This window comes from Suillus subalutaceus, assembly GCF_016647625.1.
Source record: "Suillus subalutaceus strain FC151 chromosome Unknown DFJ58scaffold_212, whole genome shotgun sequence".
Taxonomy (NCBI): domain Eukaryota; kingdom Fungi; phylum Basidiomycota; class Agaricomycetes; order Boletales; family Suillaceae; genus Suillus; species Suillus subalutaceus.
Genome location: NW_024540461.1, coordinates 24,220 through 46,838, shown reverse-complemented (window position 1 = coordinate 46,838; position 22,619 = coordinate 24,220). Strand labels below are relative to the sequence as shown.

The 22,619-nt window shown below is 45.3% G+C and overlaps 5 protein-coding genes across 5 annotated transcripts; 2 read left to right on the top strand and 3 right to left on the bottom strand.

Moving 5' to 3' along the window:
- Positions 1-902: 902 nt before the first annotated feature.
- DFJ58DRAFT_719222 (PXA domain-containing protein) lies at positions 903-4,126 on the top strand (the record flags this gene model as incomplete). The annotated part of the gene is made up of 14 exons (XM_041384590.1): positions 903-1,044; positions 1,093-1,157; positions 1,185-1,337; positions 1,359-1,424; positions 1,459-1,471; positions 2,286-2,331; positions 2,362-2,593; positions 2,646-2,668; positions 2,724-2,951; positions 3,025-3,124; positions 3,178-3,302; positions 3,399-3,558; positions 3,586-3,844; positions 4,050-4,126. The coding sequence occupies 14 exons, from the start codon at positions 903-905 to the stop codon at positions 4,124-4,126; spliced, it is 1,689 nt and encodes a 562-aa protein (XP_041236616.1).
- A 2,043-nt stretch (positions 4,127-6,169) lies between these two features.
- On the bottom strand, positions 6,170-6,633 carry DFJ58DRAFT_847298 (uncharacterized protein; the record flags this gene model as incomplete). The annotated part of the gene is made up of 3 exons (XM_041393436.1): positions 6,170-6,269; positions 6,318-6,464; positions 6,506-6,633. The coding sequence occupies 3 exons, from the start codon at positions 6,631-6,633 to the stop codon at positions 6,170-6,172; spliced, it is 375 nt and encodes a 124-aa protein (XP_041236615.1).
- A 7,289-nt stretch (positions 6,634-13,922) lies between these two features.
- On the bottom strand, positions 13,923-15,132 carry DFJ58DRAFT_847297 (uncharacterized protein; the record flags this gene model as incomplete). Its single annotated transcript, XM_041393435.1, has 8 exons — positions 13,923-14,050; positions 14,210-14,285; positions 14,402-14,589; positions 14,704-14,838; positions 14,889-14,948; positions 15,003-15,004; positions 15,051-15,052; positions 15,106-15,132. The coding sequence occupies 8 exons, from the start codon at positions 15,130-15,132 to the stop codon at positions 13,923-13,925; spliced, it is 618 nt and encodes a 205-aa protein (XP_041236614.1).
- Positions 15,133-17,971: 2,839 nt separating this feature from the next.
- DFJ58DRAFT_847296 (uncharacterized protein) lies at positions 17,972-19,551 on the top strand (the record flags this gene model as incomplete). Its single annotated transcript, XM_041393434.1, has 6 exons — positions 17,972-18,028; positions 18,458-18,467; positions 18,503-18,511; positions 18,840-19,000; positions 19,290-19,374; positions 19,436-19,551. 6 exons carry the CDS (start codon positions 17,972-17,974, stop codon positions 19,549-19,551), a joined length of 438 nt encoding a protein of 145 aa, XP_041236613.1.
- Positions 19,552-20,171: 620 nt separating this feature from the next.
- On the bottom strand, positions 20,172-22,206 carry DFJ58DRAFT_735395 (uncharacterized protein; the record flags this gene model as incomplete). Its single annotated transcript, XM_041386624.1, has 6 exons — positions 20,172-20,606; positions 20,788-21,075; positions 21,134-21,259; positions 21,317-21,559; positions 21,616-21,999; positions 22,051-22,206. The coding sequence occupies 6 exons, from the start codon at positions 22,204-22,206 to the stop codon at positions 20,172-20,174; spliced, it is 1,632 nt and encodes a 543-aa protein (XP_041236612.1).
- Positions 22,207-22,619: the final 413 nt, after the last annotated feature.

Sequence of the window (22,619 nt, the reverse complement as noted above, 5' to 3'; positions counted from 1 at the left end):
TGGGGCAGGGAATTTGGTGTATGGATGAGCTGCCCCAGATGTAGACCGTGTCATGAAGCTCAAAGAGGAATACCAGCAACTGAAAAGGGTAAGTACATACACTATTTTATCCCACATAGTAGTACCAGACATATTCTCATTATTGTTCTTCAGGACGTTGATGATTGGAATGCTCGAGTCGAAGATACCACTAAGATATTGTCCCTTATGAAGAGAAGGCAAATGTTTTCTGACGCACTGGACGTCATGAGTATAGTGACATCATGATAGAGTCCTACAAATAATTTATTTTTGATAGACTCCCTGCAAGTTTGGGCACAGTAAGACCAACTCTCCGGCACGTGCTGAGTCATCTCCCACTGTAGTAGGTTCTGTTACGCCAAAGCGTAGATGGCTACAGACACCATTTGAGTTCAGTTCGTGCCCAACCTGGTCCAAGACTGTCGCTGAGGCAATGTCTAGCATCGAGGGTGCTATTGAAAGACAGACTTTAATTCTTTCTAGGATCTGTGAAGCTTTAGGCGGTCACTGAATTTTTGATAGGCTGCTGTACAGTCATACATTTGTGTTCAATCTTTACTAGGTCCCCGGCTGCTCTCTATGATGTTCAGTCAAAAATTTGCCCATTTGAGGACCCAAACCTTTCTTTGTCCACCTTTAACAAGCTCAAGTGCCCACATGTCAATATATCATGTCTTGTGGTTCACGGCCATCGCATGTGCCTTGGAGTTGCAAACGCGTCTTCGTGAGACATTCCAACCAAAAATAGGATTTTCCGACATGGCAAGTGTTGTTCATGTCCTCTATGGTCGGTGACCTCCGAGTCAATACATCTGAACATGACTCTGACAAATAATGTGTTCTAGCTGATAGTAATGTACCAACTTCGCTGTAACATACACATGCACTCATTTATTAGTGCCAGGTCTGCTTTGGCTGTTGCATTTCTCGCCGTTGTATTTCCTGTCGTCACACGTGCGATCTCGTCTATGATATACCTCATCCTCCTTTCTCCTGTGATCATACTTTTTGTGGCACTCTCGTGTTTTGTCATGAACATTCTTGTTGGAGTTGCCTTGGACAAGTAACCAGTTCATAGGAACGCACTCACACATGCAACTAAACCTCTTGCCTTCTCAACTCCCACAGCATGGATGGTCCTCACTCATTCTAACTGGCCGCAGGAAACTCCACAATCATTATCACCTTTCGACCTTGACCTACCTGTTGTGTCGTCTACCCTCATCAGCATTGTGATTCTCGTCGTACACGACTTCGTACTCACCTGGTACAAAGACATATCACCATTCCTTTCCTTTCCTACGGCAGTTTATTTGGTACTTCATGACTCCCTTGAGCGACTTCTGCAAACAGCCGCAACCGTTGACCTTTCTGCTCTCCTAGTGAAGCAAATTTTTCCCAAAGTCACTGCATATTGAGTAATTCCGCCAATCAGAGGTCACACTTCGTGGTGTAGCTGTCATATACCATATATCCAGTTACAGATCCGATCCAGATCCGATGAACATATCCGTCGTCCGGTCCACAGATCCGCTTTGATTCTTATTTCATTTCCTGTTCATATAACTCTAACTATCATTCATCTCCTTTCGGTATTCCTGTACACCGGTATACCGGTTATCCTTTACTTCCGCTTTGCTTACTGATCCGCTATGCTTACTGATCCGCTACACTTACGAATCCGCTTTTACTTGTACTTCATTCCCGGTTCATGATTCGTGATCCATCCGACTTACCAATACGCTCCACTTAGACTTTGCTTATACTTTCGTACATAGCCTCGCACCTTTGCTTATTGATCATTCCGTTAGCTATCCGTAGTATATAAACCTTTGTATATGCGCTGTAGTAGATCAGTTCGAATATCATCTTAGATTGCACTCATTCCGTCTGGACTCGAAGTCCCTCCGTTATCCGTCCGGACTTGAGTACGCTACTCTTGTCTATTCCGAGACTTAGGATAGATTCCTATAGTCTACATATCCGCCTCTGTCTTCGGACAGTCCTCACCCGTTAGTTTCTAGTCTGGATCCGATCCGGATTAGCCGTTACTCTATACGTTCGATATCCAGAAGTCTTAACGGATCCGTTGCAATACTTATCTGTTGCGATACAAGACTTATCCGTTACGATACTTATCCGTCTCACTAGACGCGATACTTTAGCTCTCTGAAATAAGGGGCAAGACTCGGGAAAGGGGCACAGTGCACGAGCTGAGGCCGAAGCCCTTTGGATCCGATACTACCTGAGTACGGTCTTAACAGTAGCCCTGAAACGTCATCTCACGCAATCCAAGGAGTTGGACATATTGTTGGCAAGTTCATGAGCAGGAAAGAGCAGCAAACCAAATCCTGCAGTGGAGAATCTGTCTTCTACATTTACGGAACAGAATGAAGAAATACATCTTAGAACAATTGCGGAGCGGATGCTCTCGCATGTTCTTCCAGAACAGGAGGCCCACAGTAAGGTCCTCAGAGTAGTTGTCCGAGAAATCTTGGTATGCATGGTGCTGTATCCGATCATGGATATGGTGAGCGATCCTGATTTCTGGAATCGGATGATTGAGCAGGTGGTATGTTATGTTTTCAACTCAAGTGCGAGCGCAGTCATTGACCCTAAGATAGGCAGGTGCTGCAATACACCAGCAGTATGTGGCAAACGTGCTCGAACATTTTTATGTACTTTTAACAATGTACATACAGGAAACTCATATCTCGAGTGAGAAACACTTTAGAAGCACAATCACCCCACCAGCACAACCGCCTTCCTTCAACAATTTCAACTGGTGACACCATCACGGTAAGAACTGATATGCGACAGCTCGAGTCGTTCCTCCGGAGTATCAATCATTGTTCATCACTTCTGGATGCTTGCCGCCCGAAGAATGATATCATGGGAGAAATCTGGAGAATGAGGTTACTTCTTGGTTAGTTTATTCAAATAGTTTACTACATTTTATGTTGATGATCCCACAGCTAATCACGAGAAGGAGGATTAGATAAGTGACGAGAAGACAGAAGACGTAGTAACTTTCCTCGACAGGCTTTATACTTCCAAAAGGACTGTTGAACAACAAATAGTAATATTGGGTAGCGAAGACTCGGTAAGTCGCTCTAAGAGACTCATAACTTCTACTTACACAGATAATCGTATGAGCCAGCTGCCTCGCCTGAGTCTGGTTTGCGGACCCAAGTCGCTCTACATGACATTTTGAGCAACCTGGCATCACTCTCCTACTTCATGGAATTTATGGATCGTCAGCACCACTCGCTCCTGGTTCGGTTTTGGCTAACAGTAGAAAGCTTCAAAAACCCATTGGAGCCAATAGACTCAAGCTCATCTGGGGATGAAGACGAACTATCATAAGGTCCTTCAAGCTCCTTGACGCTCAAAGAGGACATTTCGATGATTAAGGATCTTGAATTCCTCATCACACCACCCCATCCTGCCTTATCATCCATCTCTAAAAAGCACATCGATATCATATACTCTCATGCACAAATTGAGATTTCTCAGGGACCTTTGGAGGACAAGAAAGTCCGTCATAGCTCCATGTTGGCACAGAGACAGGTTCAACAGGCGATGGAACAGGACTTTGAGGACCTTCAGAGATCCGAACTGTGGTTCCGAATAGCCAAGGATTTCAATCAAGCCAATGCTAAATTATTGGAGCCCCCCACAGGTCGTATCCTGGTACATTCGATGTCATCACTGATGCTGCTGGCATCACGTCCTCTTGGCATTGGATCTGTCCACATTTTCTGCTCAGAATCTTCCCCTTCTTTGAGCTCTGTGGTTCAGTGCATAGAAAACCCACTGACGAGTCCACCCACTGCTTCACAAACCAATATTGATGTGCTTATGTCCCCGGTTTCAGATACATCACCAAATACATCCAGAGCTCCTCTCTTCGATGATCTAGAAGATTCCCAAAATGCAGATGAAGCACAAAGAATGAGAGCCATCCAGGCCACGCTGATGGACATCATTGCCACTGAGCAACTTCCCCACAATTTCCTCCCTCAAAGCCAGGACAGAGGCGGGAATCACCACCTCAGCGCGACTTCACTCAACAAGGGCAATTTCAGTGATGAAGAAGATATGATCGATGAAGATGATGACAGAGCTGAAGGTTCAGTGGATACAGAACAAGGAACGTTTCAACTAGCTGCCCTGGAGACCTTCAGTTCTCGTGCGAGATTTCACGCCTTGGTGACAAGATCACCAAACTGCAAGCCCACGATGCCATGCTCGACACACTTATCGAGAAAGCAGAGCTAACAGGTGACGCTCAGGAACTGCGTTTGCTTCAAAAATCAAAGTCGTTTCACTGGCAAGCTTAGAAAGAGACTGGCTCGACTGTTCGGTCGCCCTTGGTCTCGATGTCTCATCTGCTTATGTTTTACAGGTAAATAGATTGTTTTTCAGCTTATCAAATCATGAATAGGTATGGTGTACACCTCAAGTCTGGTACGTCTGGGCTGTCGTGACTCCTTTTTTGTCAACACTAACTCGATGCAGTGCAAAGGTAGGAGGAGTTTTATTCCAAGCTGGAGCGGGCAAGAGTGCAGCAGTCGCAGTGATCAGCGCGCTTTAATGCACACTGAACATCTCACAAATAAAAGGCTGTGTCCACCTTAGAAGGAATGGCTGTCTATTGGACTACCTAGGAGTAACACCTTGTATATGGTCAGAATATGTTGCTCTGGTGCATGATTGGGCAATTCTCTGCGTGTGTCATGCTTGACTTTCTGTCCGACATCGAACATTAACTGCACCAATGTTTGCATGTCTATTGCAGTGTATCAGGCAAGTCCTGTGTGGGTCCTCTGTACACTCCGGAGGCTTCAGCTTCAATTTCTGTCCCCAGAAAACAGACCTTGGGAGTAACACGCATTGGACTAGGGGACCCTGGGAGTGAGAGCCGAGTAGGAGCCGATGTGACAATCATATTGGCGCTAGGCATGTATACCTGCATAAGCCTTCAATAGGTGGACCAAAGTTACCCCTCATATCATTCACTACTCCCCTATCAGCAGTCTTCACTTGTCTCAGCCATAACCCTTGTCCGACGCTATTCCGCACTTTCCCGCACTATGCGCGCACATTCCCACAGCGCTATTCATGCTCCTGCGACTTATCCGACGCTATTCCCGCGCTTATAGCGCTATCAGAACTACCAGCAATGTGTCTATAGGAGCATTAGTGCATGTCCGCTCTACCTAGCACTTGTCTGCTCTATCTAGCGCTTGTTCCTGCGCCTAGCGCTAGTCCAGCGCGCTGTTCTCGCGCTCTAGGAATCACTTGAAATGTCGGAATCCATCCATGGTCCATCCTACCTCATTGGTATGTAATTTGCCTTGCCTCAAGTTTGTAAAAAGTGCTACAGTCTTATTACATGTATATCCTATCCCTTCCGAGTCCGAGATGGTATAGTTTACTAGTATAAGAAGCCTATGGTGACTACTTCAACATTACTTCCCTTTGACTGTATTTCCTTTCCCTTAGGTTTTACTTAGAAGTAGTCACCCTTTAGTTGCGCTCTATGGCCCCTATTTGACTTTCCTTACCCTTGCAATCAATACCCTTGATCTCACTCGCTGTTCATTACCCTCCTTTAACTCAGTGTCAGCTTTCTTGACTTCCGCTCTTTCCCGCGCATTAGCGCTCTATCTTGCGACGCACTATTCCTGCACTCTAGCGCTCTTTCGGGTCTTTCGATCTTGAGTTGTCCTTAGTAGCTTTTCCCTCAGGTCGAACATTCTTGCTTTATTGTTTGCAAGTATAGCAGCATAGGCAGAGCTTAGACATATACTGGCTTAGTACCTTGACAAGTGCCTAGTCAGGTTGTGTTTTTCACACCGAGTAGCACCATAGTTCAGCAAGCCATTCAGTGTCCTTCGGGGTTTGTTGTAGTGCCGTGCTCTACCATTTTGCCTTGCTTGCAACATGCAGGCACACTGTCATGGATACACTGCTCCAGCGTGTTCACATTACTTGGAGTAAACCAATTTTAATTGCACGAACATGAAAAGTATACACCCACTGCCTGTACTGCCACTCAAAGGGGATTGCTTGTACGAATGAAGAAGCTGATTAAAATGTACTTTTCAAAGATCTACGGAGTACACAAAATGTCTGGCAACAATCAAAGCGTCCTCCTGATAAAAATGACAGACGCCAGGACCATCACCATCGCCTTTGACTTCTTTGGCAGAAGATGGAGATGTGAATAGATGTTTGAAGGCCTTTATTTGGAATAAGCAGGGTTGGTCACTTGAAACAGCACAACTTACTTTGAGAAGCAGAGCTGAATGAAAAGCCCCTTTTCAATGTTGCTGGAGTCAAAAGTGTAGTCTGTGTATAAGAATGCCGGCCAAGAGTAAGCTGTGACAAGGAAGTCAGGATCCCTGTCTCTGATCTTCTCTTTGGTCCTATCCTGGCTGTAAAAACACTAATACCACAATGTGCAGATGATACTTACGAGTTGAGAGACCAAATATACTCTGCAGGACACAGGAGCTTGCCGGTAATATGATGGATGAACCCGCGATCATCTTTAACAGTTGTGTGAAGAGGTGGGTCCAGGGGATGAAAAGTTCGGTGAGCCATGTAACAACCGCATGTTTGAGATTGGCGGTATCATCCCCTCGGGCGCTGTCTGCACCTTTACGTAGCTAATAACATAGGATCAGCGATGTAGAAATAATTCTGAAGAGAAGGCTAAAGACGTACAGTTTGACTCGCTTATTACTGGCCTTGAGAACCTCAAGCTCCTGTTCCAAAGCTGCAATGCGTCGTTTAGCACAAATGACGGCAGTATTATCCTCATTGTCAGAGTAGAATTCTATAGCCATGGAACAAAGTCGAGCCCCTTCAGTGACAAATCCCGTATTATACGGGTCACCCGACCTACATAATATCCCATGTAATACGGGCCAGCGGATTATGGGCCGATGTTATGTATATACCCGATGTTGATGGGTGGGCCGGGAGGAATATTATTTCCGATGTTGACGGGTGGGCCCATCTATGCTGATGTTATATATATCATCGATGATAGCGGATGGGCCGGGAGAAATATTATTATGGAGATGGGTGGGCCCATGTGGGTAATATGTAGAGTAGGATTGACATATATTATAGACCTGAGGAGAGATGTATAGCAAATAGTATTATATAGACGGGTGGGCCGACGTATCAGTATTATTTTGTAGACGGATGGGCCGAGGGAGCGGTGAAATATTTATTAGATAGACGGGTGGGCCAACATAGGGAAATATTAGATAGATGGGTGAGCCAAGGGTGGGCCAACGTGGGGTCATATTAGATAGACGGGTGGGCTGAAGTGCAGAATTTTACATAGACAGGTGGGCCGAGGATGAGGTGAATTATTTATTAGATAGACGGGTGGGCTGACGTGGGGTCATATTAGATAGATGGGTGGGCTGAAGTGCAGAATTTTACATAGACGGGTGGGCCAACATGGGGTCATATTAGATAGACGGGTGGGCTGAAGTGCAGAATTTTACATAGACGGGTGGGCCGACATCGGGTAATATCAAGTACCAAGTACTAAAACCCAAAACCCAAAACCCAAAACCCAAAACCTGAAACCTGAAACCTGAAACCTGAAACCTGAAACCTGAAACCCGAGCCCTGAACACCCAGACTCGGGACTCAAGAGACTCAAAACTCAAAATTCAAAACTCAACTGGAAACTCATACATTGTTACGAGTTAAGAAAATTCAAATTTAAGATGATATACATTTTTGTCATCTGGAAATACCGAGTACCAAGTACCGAGACCTGATACCCAAGACCCAAGATTCGGCACTCGGTAGTCAGTGAAATGAGTACAGAAATACATAAGATACTACACATTAGTTTCAAATTTTGACTTGTGAATCACCAGTCTCAAGTCTCGAGACTCGATGTGGGTATCACAACCTGGCAGGCACATATAAGAAAAGTGCTCAGCCAGTATAAGTGAGTCTCAGCTCTGCCTAGCTGCTATACTCGCAGAATGCAACAACGTTCGACCCTAAAGGGGAAGCAAGGAAAACAAGGATCCACGGAATGATGCTGAACAACCCTGGTGAATGGTGGTGAAAGCACGAGAAAGCGTGCGCAGGAAAGCGAAGTGCGAAAGTGCGCGAAGCGCGGGAAGGTAGTGCAAGTGGTGCACAAGTGTAGAAGACGGATACTGAGACTGATAAGAGGAAAAGCGCGGATCTAGACGGATACTGACAGTGCCACTAGCTATAGACTGATGCTAGGGCCTCAAGATGATGATGGATACATGCATTGCATGGAACTAACTGGTGATAGATACTGAGTGGTAGGAAGGTAAGGTGGAATAGTTTGGGGTGTAAAATGAACATGAGAGTATGTAAGTTCTACCTAAGCGCTCTCCCAGGGCTCGGAGCCGAATAGGGAGCGCTCTAAGTATGTAAATGAGGTAAGGTGATGTAAAGTAAGGGTGCATAACGAAATGGGAAGTGTAATATGCTAAATATGGTCAGATAATGAAAAGGGACATACCGAGGGACTGGTTGGACGATGGATGGATGCTCCTGGATGCTGTGCGACATAGTGCGCTTAAGCGCGAGAAAGTGCGCAAGGCGCGCACGCGGGAATACTGTGCGTTGTGCGGGAAAGTGTCGCGCCTATGGCGCGTTTCGCGGGAAGTGGTGCACTCTATAGGGAAGTCATAGTGGATGATAGTGCGAGTCATGCCATGAAGGCCAGTTGTCAGAATTCGTAAAATGAGCCCATATGAGCCCACAGAAACACGAGTCTCTACATCGAATCACCAAGTACTGACTACCAAGTACCAAGTACCGAGTGCTGAGTGCCCAGTGCCCAGTGCCAAGTGCCAAGTGCCAAGTGCCAAGTGCCAAGTGCCAAGTGCCAAGTGCCCCAATACTTTCAGGCATTAACACCCAGATAGCCCACACTCTCAGGTGCCTGTCAGAATTTAGATCATCTCAAACAGATGTGATTTGAGTGAGATATGAGCAAAATACTATATACCAGTTGAATTTTGGCATCAGAAGTTTGATGCTTTCAATGTGTTTGATGTCGGCTCTCGATGCTTTTAGGCATTAACATGCAGATAGCCCTAGATCTCAGGGATTCATCAGAATTGAGATAGTCTTAAATAGATATGATTTGAGTGAGATATATGCACAATCCAAGATACAGGGTGAATGAGTCCCAAGTGTTGAGTCCCAAGTGCTGAGTTCTGAGTTCCGAGTGCCGAGTACCCCGATGCTTTCGGGCATTAACACCCAGATAGCCCTCGCTCTCAGGGGCCCGTCAGAATTTAGATCATCTCAAACTGAGTGCCGAGTTCTGAGTTCTGAGTGCCAAGTGCCAAGAACCGAGTTCCGAGTGCAGAGTTCCGAGTGCCGAGTGCCCCGATGCTTTCAGGCATTAACACCCAGATAGCCCTCGCTCTCAGGGGCCCGTCAGAATTTAGATCATCTCAAACGGATGTGATTTGAGTGAGATATGAACAAAATACTATATACTGGGTGAATTTTGGCATCAGAAGTTTGATGCTTTCGATGTTTTTGATGTCTGGTCTTGATGCTTTCGAGCATTAACATGTAGATAGCCCTCGATCTCAGGGGTGTGGCAGAACTCACATTGTCTCAAACAGATATAATTTGAGTGAGATATTTGCAAAATACTATGTATATACTGACTCCCGAGTGCTGAGTGCCGAGTTCTGAGTTCTGAGTTCTGAGTTCTGAGTGCCAAGTGCTGAGTGCCGAGTGCCGAGTGCCGAGTGCCGAGTGCTGAGTGCCGAGTGCCCCGATGCTTTCGGGTATTAACACCCAGATAGCCCACGCTCTCAAGGGCCTGTCAGAATTTAGATCATCTCAAACGGATGTGATTTGAGTGAGATATGAACAAAATACTATATACCGGGTGAATCTTGGCATCAGAAGTTCGATGCTTTCGATCTTTTGATGTCGGGTCTCAATGCTTTTGGGTATTGACATGTAGATAGCCCTCGATCTCAGGGGTGTGGTAAAATTCAGATTGTCTGAAACAGATATAATTTGAATGAGATATATGGAAATCCCATATACTGACCACCAAGTGCTGAGTGCCGAGTGCCAAGTGCCAAGTGCCAAGTGCCAAGTGCCAAGTGCCAAGTGCCAAGTGCCAAGTGCCTTCCGAGTGCCGAGTGTCCCGATGCTTTCGGGCATTACCACCCAGATAGCCCTTGCTCTCAGGGGTCCACCAGAATTTAGATTATCTCAAACAGATGTGATTTGAGTGAGATATGAGCAAAATACTATATATCAGGTGAATTTCAGCATTGGAAGTTCAATGCTTTCAATGATTTTGATGTCGGGCCTCAATGCTTTCAGGCATTGATATGCAGATAGCCTTCACTCTCCGGGGTCCTTCAGAATTTGGATCGTATTTCAGCATCAGGAGTTTGATGCTTTCAATGATTTCAATGTGAGGCCTAGATGACTGTGTTCATTGACATGTGGATAGCCCTCAATGTCAGGAGTGTCGCAGAATTCATATGGCCTCACATGGACATATGAGGTAATGTAGGACATTCTCAACACATCAGGAGACACATAAAAACACATCATAAGGCACTACATCATGTTTCAATAGTCATACCTATGTGTAGTATGATAGTGTGATCTTTAATATACTGTTCAGGCTGACACTCATCAAGTATCACAGGTCTATTGTACAGACTTAGAATAAAATACAATAGTCTTAACTTGATAGTCATTACACGATAGTCTTCACTTGATAGTCTAATATGATTGTTGATTACTACATAATACATAAGCTGTGAGGGTTAGGATTATTATGGAAGATATGACAGTCATGGTTATTAAGAAAGCTTATATTATGCCTAGCAAGTTAAGACTATTGAGTTAAGACAATCATATCCTTAGTCTAGTAAGCACTGTCAAAGCTTGTGACCTTCTGGTAACCGTGTGGCAAAATCATATTTTGCTGATGTATATATCTTGTGATTGTAACTTTCTTGCACCAGTGCACAGTGATTGCCTTGAATTTCGAGTTTTTTTTGTATTTAGAGATACATACCACTGACAGATACTGGTTCAGGGACTGGAACAGTACATTGGAAGCCAATCTATCATATTATACATAGGTGTGATCATAGCAAACCTGATGCAGTCCCTGATGATGTGTTTTTATGTTTCTCCTGATGTTTTAGAATTTTTCCCACACAAGGCTGACAACAAAGACATTGAACCTGCGAAGCTCAGACACACCCAATAAATTGTATTTTGCTCATATCTCCCTCAAATCATGTCTGTTTGAGGCAAAATATGATCCCCAACATCCCTTCAATAGTATATGCAATATATAAGGATACTAGGACAACAGGATTTATTCCTGTTGTGCTATGTGCTTACCCTTGGTGCAAGGCCTGACATCAAAAATCACCCGATATATAATATTTTGCTCATATCTCACTCAAGTCTTATCCGTGTGAGACGATCTGAATTGTGACAGGCCCCTGAGATCAAGTTCTATCTGCTTGTGAATGCCTGAATGCATTGAGGCTAGACATTGCAAACATGGAAAGCATTGACCTTACAATGCTGAAATACACACAGTATATGGGATTTTGCTCATATCTCACTCAACTCTTATCCATTTGGGATGGGCTAAATTCTGCCAGACCCATGAGATCTAGGGCTATCTGCATTTCAATGCCTGAAGGCATCGAGGCTTGATATCAATAACATCAAAAGCATCAAACTTCTGATGGTGAAATTCACTTGGTATATAGTATTTTGCTCATATCTCACTCAAATCACATCCGTTTAAGATGATCTAAATTCTGACGGGCCCCTGAGAGCGTGGGCTATCTGGGTGTTAATACCCGAAAGCATCGGGGCACTCGGCACTCGGAACTCGGCACTTGGCACTCGGAACTCGGAACTCAAAACTTGGCACTCAGCACTCGGTAGTCAGTATATACATAGTATGGTGCAAATATCTCACTCAAATTATATCCGTTTGAGACAACATGAATTCTGCCACACCCCTGAGATCAAGGGCTATCTATATGTTAATGCCCGAAAGCATCAGAACCCGACATCAAAAACATCGAAAGCATCAAATTTCCAATGCTGAAATTCACCCGGTATATAGTATTTTGTTCATATCTCACTCAAATCACATCCATTTTAGATGATCTAAATTCTGACAGGCCCCTGAGAGCGAGGGCTATCTGGGTGTTAATACCCGAAAGCATCGGGGCACTTGGCACTTGGCACTCGGCACTCGGAACTTGGTTCTCGGCACTTGGCACATGGTACTCAGCACTCGGTAGTCAGTGTGTGGTATTTTGCATATATCTCACTCAAATTATATCTGTTTCAGACAATCTAAATTTGCCACACCCCTGAGATCGAGGGCTATCTACATGTTAATGCCCGAAACCATCGAGACCCGACATCAAAAACATCGAAAGCATCAAACTTCCAATGCTGAAATTCACCCGATATGTAGTATTTTGCTCATATCTCACTCAAATCACATCTGTTTGAGATGATCTAAATTCTGATGGGCCTCTGAGAGCAAGGGCTATCTGGGCGTTGATACCCGAAAGCATCGGGGCACTCGAAACTCGGAACTCGGAACTCGGAACTTGGAACTCGACACTTAGTGCTCAGCACTCGGTAGTCAGTATATTTTATTTTGCACCTTTCCCGAGTACATGCCCTTAATTTCAGAATGAAGTCCAGATGAAATCCAATGAAGTCCGAAGGACTTCCGGAGGCTGGCTACTCTGGTGGAGTGCTGGAGGACTTCTGGATGAGCACAGGAACCTTCCGGAGGAGTATAGGAACTTCTAGAGAAGTACAGGAAACTCTGGAGGAGTTTCACCTGCTGCATAGGGTCCGATGATATGACTTCTGAAGGTAAGCTTCCTAGATGGAAGCACATGGAGGAGAGACTGCAAGGGACAGAGTCCAAAGCAGGATCAGATAGGAGGAGTGGTCCAGAGGACAGGACGTCTGAAGGTTGCGCCATCTGAATGTTCAGATGTCCAAAGGTTAAGATGTCCAAAGGTTATGATGTCTGAAGGTCATGATGTCCAAAGGTTACAATGTCTGAAGGTTTTGATATCCAAAGGGTAAGATGTCCGGAGATCCAAAGGTCCAGAGATCCAAAGGTCCGGAGATCCAAAGGTCCGGAGGTCAGCAGGAGTGGACAGGATTATAGGACAGGAGAATAAAGGCTACCATGGACAAGGTCTGGAGTAGAAGCAAACAGAGGTAGGCTACACTTAGGTGGAGTTGGAGATAACAGGAAGTAGACATAAGTCTTGGAAAGACAGGAAGTGCCAGAAAGGCAAAGGTCCAGCTTAAGGAATCAATCCTTAAGCTTGGATAGAGATGGAAGGACAAATCCAAAGGTTTGGAAGTCCAGCCTAAGGAATCCTTCAGGTTGGACTCGGATCTCGGTACACTTCACTTGATTTTCGATATCCGGGACTCCGTAGTCGGAACTTGAGTCTTAAATCTCGGGTGTCGGGTGTCCGTTGTCCGTTGTCGGTTGTTGGGTGTCGGGTGTCGGGTGTTGGGTCTCGGTGGTTGGGACTCAATATTTGGGACTCGTTGGTCAGGACTTGATACTCGATTGTTGGGATTCAATGGTCAGGCATTGGGTTTCAGGACTCAAATCTCGGGCTTCGGGACTCGGGTTTCAAGACTCGGTAGTCGGGACTCAATGGTCGATTGTCGGGATTTGATAGTCAGGGCTCGGATATTGGTACACTTCACTTGATTTTCGGTAGTTGGAACTTGGCATTTGGCATTTGGTAGGCTTGGATGATGTTGGCTTTCAAAGATCTATTATCATATATTGCTCAATGAAATACCAGATGATCGGAAGTGTGCTGGACATCACATATTCGTTTGTCGAGACCCGGGTCTCGGAACTCGGTACACTTCGCTCGAGTTTCCACTTCATCCCTTTGCAAGGCTCCGTGCCATACTACATCATTAGATGACTTTGAATTATTACCTCCATGATATACAACTAGCTGAGCTCCATCATGTCTACAATTATCATTCTCCTGGGCCCACCTGTTTATATTATATACCCCTACGTCGGCCTACCCGTCTATGCAATATATGTCTACCATTGGCCCACCTGTATATAATAAATCTTTCACCGCTCCCTTGGCCCACTCGTCTACAAAATAATACCAATACGTCGGCCCACCCGTCTACAAAATAATATTAATTCGTCGGCCAACCCGTCTAATATGATATATATCTGGGCCCACCTGGCTATGTGATAACAAGCACCCTTGATATACACGGCTATTTGATACATATCTACCTTGGTACACCCATCTACATAATATCCAACTACCTCGGCCAATCCGTCTATTGAAAATTCATGTCCATCGGCCCACCCATCTACTTTACATATTCCCCACCTGGGCCAACCTGTCTCCATCGGGAATAATAACACTCCCGGCCCATCCGTCACAGTCGAGGATATATCTCCCTTCGGCCCATGGTCCGCTGGCCCGTATCATACGGGATATTATGCACGTCCATTCACTCGTATAATACGGAGATATGTTACTGCAATATGTGCAATGAGAGGTGTTTTTCAAGTCAACAAGTAAAGCTTACCTCCTACAACATCCTTGAGTGCCATTGCCGCGAGTACTCCGCAGGCGATGTTAACAGCCAGAAAGATGACAACAAGGAAGATAAGCATCCTCCTAGATCTCTGATACATGGCATGCAAGCGAGCAATCATGATGACTTGCATCGTGTTTCAGTCGAGTCAATATTGCTGAGGTATTGCAGCTCACCACCCAGCATGGCAGTTACGACCACATTTATCCCATTTATTGTGTAGTTTATAATATTACCTGAAACATGCAGTCAGTGACCACCTCGTACTAGTATCAAACACTCCAACTTACACCTGTCAAGTCTTTATGTTGAGCCTAGTTCAATTGAATCTCACTCACCCCTATATATGAGTGTATTCATTGGATAGGAATAAGATGATTGCGGAATACTCACTGCATCTGTCAGGGAGACTGATGGCATAATTGCTGTGTGCGGCAGGTCAGAATAATCGAACACAGTGCATTGTATGAGACATACCCAGAGCGTGGATACTGATAACGAGAGATGGGCTATTATTACAGTGCCAACTTGTTGGCCTCAAACACATACACAGGATATGGTATTACAATATAGCGTATCTAAAACATTTCGAGGTCAGGACAACTTGCCAACCATGCTATAGCATAATATGAAGTATGAACAAGCAAATACATGACAGTCATGAGAGACCAGCGTTGCCTCTGTCGCGAATTTATTGTATTCACCTGTTTTTATTTTAACTCGGATCTGTCACTCACCCAGATGAATTCAATCTGTGACACCATTGTTAGCACGTTGCCTACTCCGTCAATAGCACCAACATACCTCTTGTCCGAGTGTTAGGACTGGAAATATTATGAGAATATGAGCGGTTTTCAAACACTGTCCTGCTCACCCCAATCGTATACCACCACGACGCTGACAGGAACTGCGAAACCACAAGTCAATGTTAGACATCCAGCCAACTGATATGACAAACATGTCCAATAGGAGAACAAAATATCCGAATCGATGAACGGCCACCAACTGGGATCAGTGGAGACATAGGTCATATTCGAGAGATGGGTGTGAGCGAGTGGGGGATGTTGGGTATTCAAGTTATAACAACATAGTGTTCGTATTAATAGTAGATGTACCAAGCACTGTCCGAGATCAGCATAATGGTTATGAAGATATAGATTCTTGATTGGTCGAAGTAAGTATTGCAATTTGAATTACATAAAGTTGATTTTGATTTGCACAGCTCCCACCGCTCTTATATCCGATTCATGCCTCAATATAATCATTAGGGGAGCTCACACCTGGGAGCTTACAGTTTACGCTTATCCGTGCTTATGCTTACACCCCCCAATACTAGCTGATTTGTACATGGGTATTAACAAACCAAAATACATTACATGCGCTGTCGCGTCCAGTATATTTTTATTTTATTTTTATTTTGGAAAAAGCAAGTCTATTACACAGCAACCGACACCATCTGGCCCTATGTAAACACTTATAGCGATATCTATTAGTAAATATTGTCCGAGGAAAAATGCTCTTACGCACACTTCACATTGTGAAGTAGTGTGGGACTCTAATTCTGCCTGGTTTCCACGGTCTGCGAGGGCCTGGGCAGCATGATACCCACTAAAACCTCAGGGTTGGTCACCCAGTCGTCATTGGTTTGGTTTTGTTGTGCGTCATTTATGACATCAGACCACGTGGATCTTACTTTTACCTGTCAAGTGCTCTGCCAGTGGATTATCAATCATCCAAGTCTCCTTAGTGACATGAGAAAGAAGTACCTTCCACCCCCTCCTATTCCCGATGTCCATGGATATGACATGGAACTTGCTGTCAGAGGTCGAGAAAGACGAGAACAGGCTTGTTTTACTGGGGAAGCCTACTTGTTTAGTACAGGACATCCCTTTTTTTGTGCTCAGACAACTGGTGCTTTGATCATATTTTGTCAGGCGCGCTTTACTCCTCGCTCAGCACCTCTATCACGGATGGCAAGGAAATGTGGTGAATACTCGAGCTATAAGGTTTTTTGAATCCATCATACTCCATACCGTCAAATCATGCTGGAGTACAGACAATTGACTGCACGACTATCTGGCAGTAGTCAGCGATCAGCAGAATCGAGATCTATTTCTCTTGGACTGCGCATTAACACATCATGACGGATGGTTTCGAGACTCATCTTAGCTGGTCTTAGCCAAGTGGTTACCACAACAGTGGAATGTGCAGGTCCGAATCCTGTTGCTGATGAGGTTTTTTCTATAAGAACACACCCTTCACATTGACTCATGGATGGTTTCCTTGCAGACCCATCTAACCGGTCTTAGCCAAGTGGTTACCCCAATGGAGTCAAAATCTGTTTTCTCTCGGAGTTGGTGCAAAACCTGCTGACAATCTTTTTGCGGTGTAAAGCTCCTCGGAGGTCCATCTTAACTTAGGAGGCCCAGCAGATAATCTACATAATATACATAACCACACCTATAGGCTACGATATTACCTGCATAGGTCTCTAAATAGGTTTGTGAAACTAATATTTATTGTTTCTCGTGGTGATTGCAAGTAGCTGAGACAACTTAGATGCAATAACGACTAAAAAGGCGCGCGAGCCGATGCGAGCTATATATGGCTCCCCGAACGCGCCTTGAAGGCTCATTTCAGGATTTTGGATTTTCAGATGCTAGTGCAGTTGTCGGAAAGAAGCTTGGCTGATGTAGAGACATGCAGCTGTGACTGGACCGTCAGCTGCTGAAATGACTCGAGAGTCGGACAACTGAATCAATAACCTTAACGGACATAACCAGTAGTATTATTCTGGCTATCAGGCTGAACTTTACTGGCTACAAATTGTCGGAAAAATCTAATTTTGGTTGGAATATATTAAAATGGCGTGGAAGGCTTCAATTTACCGGCGGCATTGCGGTCCGGTTGCAAGACAACCCGAAAATCATGGAAGTTGCTTGGAAGCCTCAGAGGTGGTCTTCCAAGACCGTCCCAAGACCATTCCAATGCAAGGGTCAAATTTTGAGACAGCCTAAAGACACCTTGATTGCAAGATAATTGGAAGTTAGTTGATTCCATTTTGAGGGCATTGGATTCATTGTAAGGCAAAGCTATCACTAATACTATTACAAATATGCCTTTCACGAGGCGCCCTGAACGGTTCAACTAATACATGCAGATACGCACATTATAATGGCAGGATGGCAGCACTACAGCGGTCCAGGAATAAGAGTCCACCATTCACAAACAGCTGATCCATATCGTGGAGGAGAAAACTATGGTTATGGTGGTGGTAGACATTGTCGAGGGGGAAATGAAGGAGAAGCATTTGACGGTGAGGGCGAGGAATGATAGCTGCGTGCTAGGGGGAAGAGTGGGAAGTGGGCTCTCAAGTGCTCCTCTGGATATGAGTGGAAAGTTGTCCCAAGGGGATTGCTACTGAGAAAGATTCCTCTAGTGAAAGGTGAGGGGGATCTATAACCAGTGGTTTGGTCTTGAAGCCTGAATGGGACTCTGAGGCAAATAATGCACCCAAAAGCGAAGTGCGCTAGCTAAAGGTGCCTAAATGCACTTATAAGGCGGAAAGTGCGGAAAAGCACACTTCGTGCGATCACAACGGAGTGCATCGAGTAGAGATGACAATCAAATGGGGGAATCAGGACTTTGATAGATGTAGAAATAGACACTTAAAGGTGTCAAAGCGCCAATAGGAAGGAAACCAGTGTATTCAGATAGAAACTCAAGCTATACACTTCGATGGTAGTGGAGCGGAAGTGAGTGACAGGAAAACAAACATGGTGACGTGTAGGTATGCTAAGTGAGTTCCCACGGCTCGGAGCTGAATAGGAAGTACTAAGGTAAATGGTGAGGTAAGTCAGGGTCCATAACGAGATATGATGATAAGTACTAGTGCCTGCGTGACGGAGTATGAGTTCTGAAGAAGGGAAAACGCACCAATGGACCTTGGAGGACTAGAACGGGACATGCGGAGGACAGGCGACGGATCCTAAGGAAATGCGACAAAGTGCACCGTAATGCGCTGGTACGCGCCAAGGCGCGCTGAAGGATCTTCAACTCAGCTGAGGGTGCAGCTGATATAATTGTTGAAGGGAGGAAAATATGAGTGCGATATGTTCGTCCCTTAGGGGAAGCAGAGAAAGCAAATATCCACTGGTCAACTCTAGGGGGAATGCGCAAAGCGCGTGATAAGGCGAAAGCGCGGGAACAAAGGCGCTATAGGCGCGCGAAGCGCGGGAAAGTCGCGCGTCGAAAAGCGGAACTGGGTGAAAGCGGTATGCGAGCGATAGTGAGATGTTAAGACGTGTACTGAGATGCTGATAAGACAACTGATGCGGATATGGCCACTAGAGCTAACTGCTACTAGGGCTTGCGATGATTTATTCAAAACATAATAAAAACTCGGAGATGGTGACTGTCTATGATGATGGTGGTCCGTGGTAATGTGTGTTGTGTCAAGTAAAAAATGTGTAATGAAAAATGTGTACCAAGTGAAAATAAACATGGTACGATGTTGAAATAAATGATAAATGGAGAAATGCATACCTGGGAACTTGGTTGGACATGGGAAAACACAGTGGGAAGTCAGGCGCCCTATAGCGCTTAGGCGCGGGAAAATTCGCCTAAAGCGCGCGCAAGTCGCGGAAGTGTCGCCTATGTCGCGTGCGTCGCGCGAACGTCGCGTTTATCGCGCAAGTGTCGCGTTGCATGCATATTACTGTAGACTCGACCTATGTTGCAATATATGCCATTGTGAGGCTACTCAGGATTGAGTCTCTACAGCGCATTGCGCGGAAGTTGTATGAGAAGCGCGTTGCAAGGATATCGAGTGCATTGTGAAAAGCCGTGAATTTGGCCCATATGAGCCTGGAGAAATGTGAATCTCTACAACGGTAAGCAACTGCCTGCCTTGACGAGTCGACGATGAGGGCTATTAATAACAATTCTAAATAAATGGAGCGCTCAGTGGTAGCAGCAACAAGCACATTGATAAAGTTTACCGTGTCATATAAGGAAATTTTCAGAGTCCTCAATGGTCTTGACGAGCTGAGGATTCAGAGGTCTAAGGGAAGTCCAAGGATTCAGAATGTAAGACAGAATATGCTGTCAATGTGGTTCAGGACAATAAGGTTGGTTGAAAGAAGTTGAAAGTCTGAGGGAAGACGAAGTTCAACCTTTGTTTGGCCTTGCATCATCTTTCCATAATAGGAAACAACTTGCGATTTGAATCAAAGTCTAATTTAAAATGCGTAGGCAGCAAATTCTATAAGCACTAAGTAGAGTCCGAGAGCGACAAACAAAACCAGTATTGGCAACCAAGCCTCAAATATTTTTAAGGTCTGGCTGCTGCTGGATGAGCGTGACAGAAACGCCCTTGAAAAAAGGTAATGAGAATGCAAATCAAGAAATACTATGTATTGAAAAACATGTAGGTGTAATGACTGTTGGATGAGCGCAAACTATTTGGCCTTTCGGCCAGACCTCTGTGTAGTCTGAGCGTTGACGCTCCCGACAGCTGAATGAGTAGAATCCACAGTGGAACCTTTGGCTATGACAAGATTATCAGCTGTCTGGGCTTTGCGCCGGGGCTTTGGTTTTGGTTTTGGGTGCGCATTATTGATTTCCACAGGACTTAAATGTTCAATTCCAAGACGAACATCTTGATTCCCCAGATTAAGGTCCCCCATCGCGGTAGATATAGACTCTGAAGGAGCTGGAACAGGGGGGGCTGGAACAGGGGGAGCTGAAACAGGTGGATCTACAATAGTGGGAGCCGCCGCTGCATTGACAGTCAGAGCTGCAGGAGGATGATTCAGAGGTGCGGTGGAGTGGGGTGCTCCAGCAGGACGGATCAGGTCGGGAGTGCCAGGGGTCCTGGCTCGTAGTCGGTAGTCCTGAGGCGTGTTGTAGTCAGTCCTTGATAGATAGAGCCGCCTCCTCCCGCCATAGAGGTTTGGCCTGGGTTTCCCTTGCAGTCCATGCCCGATCCAGCGGGATGACGAGCCTCATCTTCAGAGTCTGAAAGGAGTGAATTGTGTGGGACACTAATGGTCCATGGGTTTGGTAATGGCGGACGGACATCATCCAACGATCTGCATTGAAGACTGGGCCTTCAAGCTCCTGTTCCATGGCACGCTCGAACTCTTCTTCATACATGTGGCCCGGTCCATCGTCATGGGCAGAAGGAGGGACAGAGGATGAAGTTGAGAAGAGAGCATCATTGAAGAATAAGAGCACCTGGTGTGCACAGGGGCCACCAGTGAGTAGGCGTTGATGGAAGAAGTTGTGGTATTCATGATATGGTATCTTAGTGGTCTCCCCAATCTCAGTCAGTTCTGTGTCACCGGAAAGTAGGAATATTGCCTGATGTTTGAGAATAATGAGTTGTAGTTGTAACAATAGCTCAAAAATAACTTATGACGACAGCAGCAGCAGCAATCATACCTGATATTGTGGCTCGTAATTTCCAGATCTTAGCCTTCGTCCTAGAAGATGCAGCACCTGTGGCAGCCAAAGATGATTTGCCAAAGAGCAATACTTTCAACACCTGTTATACACCATGTGAGGTTTTATTAGCCTGTACAACAACAAAAAAAGGACGTACTTGCACCAGCTTTGCTGATTTGAGCATCTCATTTGGTACCGGCCTTTCAGGTGTAGGAAACAGCACCAGCGCAAACTTTGTATAGTCACCATGGGGGCTCAGTAAAAGCGCACGACATCCAGGGTTTTCATGTCGTTTGTAGCCCCATATGAAGATGTTCGCGCTCAGACTGAAGATGGCATTAGCACATGCCCCAACATCTGAAGCCATTTCAGAACAAGCATTACTGACGCCCCTCCTGAACTAAGGAGATTTGGATCAGAATATGAGAATACATCGACATGATAGGCGTGACATACCTGAGAGCCAAAGCTATGATAATTCATCAATTCATGCTCTTCTGCAGGAATGAACTGGAATAGTTCAGCCTTCACACCATCCTCCATCGACACCCCGCTTATCCAGTGCTCCTTGCTGTTAAGATTGATGTCTGGACAAGTATGCAACGGGAAGATCTTGATGTTAATCCAAAGACAGTGAGTGATGGAGTACTTCCTCCCAAGAGCTCGGATGGTGTCTTCCTTGGCTGCCATCGCAAGATCGTTTGGGGTGAGATTGTGTCGTTTGCAACCTTTAGATGTTGCCACCTCAAGCAGGGCATTCCTCTTCATAGTCTCCCAGTATCTACCACAAGTTGAACAACAACATTTGAGTGGCCTTGAGAGCCTATTAGTGATCGCAAACTGAAGGATTTAAAATGCGGTATCAAACTCGATAACAATGCAATAACTTACCTGATGGAGCTCTTGAGGCATTGCATCTACAGAAGCAGGTGCAATTGCGGTGCGGACCTGTACAAGCTCTTCGTCTGAGTCATCTGAATTAGACTCTGATGAGGACTCAGGGTCAAATTCGGTGTTGGACTCCAGTAGATCTTGGCGCTGCGGCATGATGGGCGAAGGTGACGAGAGGACTGGTGCAACTCAAAATTGGGTAGAACTGGAGGAATCTGGATCAGTGTCATTGTGAGTTTATATACAGAACTCACAGTCTGGATCATGTGCTGATAGGCGAGCATTGCAATTCAGAACATTTTGGGGACTTGAGGGCGGCACCACGCACAAATACATACTAAACCTGTAGCACAAGTAGCCATTACACACAAATTAGGGACTCAAAGGTAAAATACACACCCGTTATGCTCCAAAAATGTTCAAGTACAACTTGTAACGCGTAATGATCCACGTGTGGTGTCATCATCGAACCCCTGCCAAGAGAGGGCCGCATCATAAGAAACGCATGATGAGTACACATGTCGGTGACTTGTTGATGCCATTATTAATAATGCTCTGAAACACCTGAA